This window comes from Elephantulus edwardii, unplaced genomic scaffold (assembly GCF_000299155.1).
Source record: "Elephantulus edwardii isolate Elephantulus edwardi_28Jun2011 unplaced genomic scaffold, EleEdw1.0 scaffold00042, whole genome shotgun sequence".
Lineage (NCBI taxonomy): Eukaryota > Metazoa > Chordata > Mammalia > Macroscelidea > Macroscelididae > Elephantulus > Elephantulus edwardii.
The window spans coordinates 5,618,097-5,620,745 of NW_006399792.1; the positions used below are offsets into that span (position 1 = coordinate 5,618,097).

A 2,649-nucleotide genomic window follows, 5' to 3' on the forward strand; every position below is an offset into this window, starting at 1 on the left:
AAGGTGGACATGCGCCCAGGCAGGGAGGGAGGGCCATCGTTGCCACCAGGTGCCCTAGCCCAAACCAGGACCCGGCCGGGCTCAGGTGAGCGCCTCTCCCGCTCTACTTACTTTGTCGCTGGTGCTCTCGGTTTCGTGGTCGCCTCCAGCCGCCTCTCCCTCGCGGGGCGGCGGCGCCACGACTCCCCCGGGGCCGGGGCAGCCTCCCCGGTGTCTCAGCTCCAACATCTCCCGCTCCCGCGTGGCCGTGACGGCCTCCTCCAGCACCCCGAAACCCGAGCTGCGCGCGGGGGCTCCGCTGGCCGGGCGTCTGGTCACCCTGCAACGGCACACTCGAGGTCCGGCACTAGCACCCCCCGACCATGGGGAGGGAGCCGCCGCCGCTGGCCTCCACGCCCGGGTCACCCCCAAAACGGCATCAACGAGCGAGAGCTCGTGGGCGCCTCCGGCGAGCGTGGCGCCGGCAGAGGGCGAGGAGCGGGCGCCCGAGGTGCGTCGGGGTGCGGGGCAGAATCGGGGCGCCCGGCCCGAACGGAGAAGGCGGGGTCGCGGGGAACGCGGCCGCTGGTTGCCAGGTGCGCGTCTCCACGGAGAGGCCCAGGTGGGAGGAGTGGAAGGAGCGGGGAGCGAAGGAGGAAGCGTGACCCGCTTTAGCAATTCGCCCAGCGCCAGTCGCCGCTGCCCAGCCGCTCTCAGCCCCGCCCCCCGGGCCGGACTCCTGAGTCGCCAGGTCCCCGCCCGCCCCCTACACCTTTCCCTCGGTTCCTGCCTCCCGCAGCCGAGTCACGAGCCCGAGGCCCCGCCCCGCCCCGCCCCTCTGCGCTGCACTGCGGTTCCCACAGCCCCGCCCCCTCCAGGAGGGTGACGTCAGGGGGCCGCCCACGGCCCCGCCCCCTGCCTGCCACGCACAGGTGTAGGCTTGGAGACAAAGTGGGAGGGGCGCCGGCTGGAAGTCCCTGGGGGCGTGCAAGGGAGGTGGGGGAGAGCCTGGCAGAACCCTTGAACTTGAGCAGTGAGAGTCTGCAGTCTCCTCAGAGAGCACCTGTCAGGATGACAAAAACCTGCCCCAGTCTCCTGGGCAGTATTGACAGCGCTCAGACCTATCCTTCAAATGACTCCGCGGCTGCATCTGTTTGACACACTGCAGCGTGGCGGAGGTTTAGAGGCGTCCTGAAGCAGAAACTTGTCCGGCAGGACAGACTCGTTGGCTCCGCGGCATTCCTGTCCCATGTCATCACCTTGAAAATAAGAGATGCGTTTGCCTCCCTTGGGATCCCAGAATACACATGCTAGCCAAAGTTATGGTCACAAATCAAAGCGAAGTCTCTGAAAAGATGGCATATTGAATCTCACACGACTCATTGACTAGCCTCAAGAAGAAAGAGCTTGGGCGCCCTGGGATACAACTGCTGGCTGGATAATCTCTGAGTAGGCACGGACCTTGGGCTTTTAAAGCTGCAAGAGGAAGGACACAAGATCCGCTTTAATGTCATTCTAAATCCTGTTAGAAAGTGATTAGTTTTCTTGACATGTATCTGCCACCTGGCCATTACTGAAAGTGAACAAATGGGCGGGGTTGTGGGGGAAAGAAGAAGCCAGTGAAGGATGGGTAAATCTTCACATAAATAGGACAATATTCGGAAAGGAACACTTATATAAATAAGTGAACAATAAAAATTTTTCAAGATCATTACTGATATCATGAAAATTAGTAACATGTTCAGAAGTTTCAAAAAGAACTACACAAAAACAAATTTAAAGTTGGATGAATTGAAGAGACAGCATTAGAGTATCTTTTCTATCATGGAACAGATTGTTGTTGTTGTTGTTGTTGCTGTTATGTGCTGTTAGTCGACTACAACTCATAGTGATAGTGACTTTATGAATCTCAGTTCAGAACCTTGTCCTGTCCTGAGACGTCTTCTGGGGGGGGGTTCACTTTCATATGTTCAAAATGATAGCGTTTTATTGGTGAGCCCTAAAGAGAGTCTCATTCAATGCCACAAGTCCCTCCTTAAGAGGGTTTTTAAATTTAGGTGGGATAGTCTGAAAGTCGTATTTTGGTTCCTGTGGATTTGTCTTCATTTTCTTCAGCTCCACTTTAAATTTGCACATGAGTAATTATTGATGGTCTGTTCCACAGTCAGCACTTGGACTGGTATTGACTGTTTCCAATAATTGTACAGATGTAGTCAATCTGATTCAAGTACAGTCCACTAGGTGAGGCCCATATGTAAAGTGTTTCTTAAAAAAAAAAAATAGAGGAAGATATTTGCTTTTTTTTTTTTTTTTAATTTTGTGTACGTGTACCGTCAAATCAGATCTGACTGGTACAGGAGGATATTGCGCCTCCTTCTCCGGCAGAGCGTCTGGTGGATTCGAACCGTGTTCCTCTGGGATTGCAGTGCAGCTTCTTGCCACTAGGCCACCAGAGCTCCCCAAGATATTTGCTAAGAATTACTTATTGAATGTACAAACTTTAATCATTCACTCTCCAACCTCATTTCTGTCACCAAGTCCGTATTTTCCTTCCTCATTGCTTCCAACTTTTGCATTCCCTTCCTCAATAATTATTAATGCATCTTGGTTACATGTTTGATCAATATCAAACTGCAAAAGTTGGTAGAAAGCCCCAATTTCCTCCTCTTT

The 2,649-nt window shown here is 53.8% G+C and overlaps 1 protein-coding gene across 1 annotated transcript in view; it reads right to left on the reverse strand.

The window, feature by feature from the left end:
- CDS1 (CDP-diacylglycerol synthase (phosphatidate cytidylyltransferase) 1) overlaps positions 1-466 on the reverse strand; it is a 101,340-nt gene extending 100,874 nt beyond the window's left edge. The window contains exon 1 of the mRNA XM_006885256.1: positions 112-466. Within this exon, the coding sequence (XP_006885318.1) occupies positions 112-228 (117 nt within the window). The 5' untranslated portion in view covers positions 229-466. The remainder of the gene's footprint in view (positions 1-111) is intronic.
- Between the last annotated feature and the right edge of the window lie 2,183 nt (positions 467-2,649).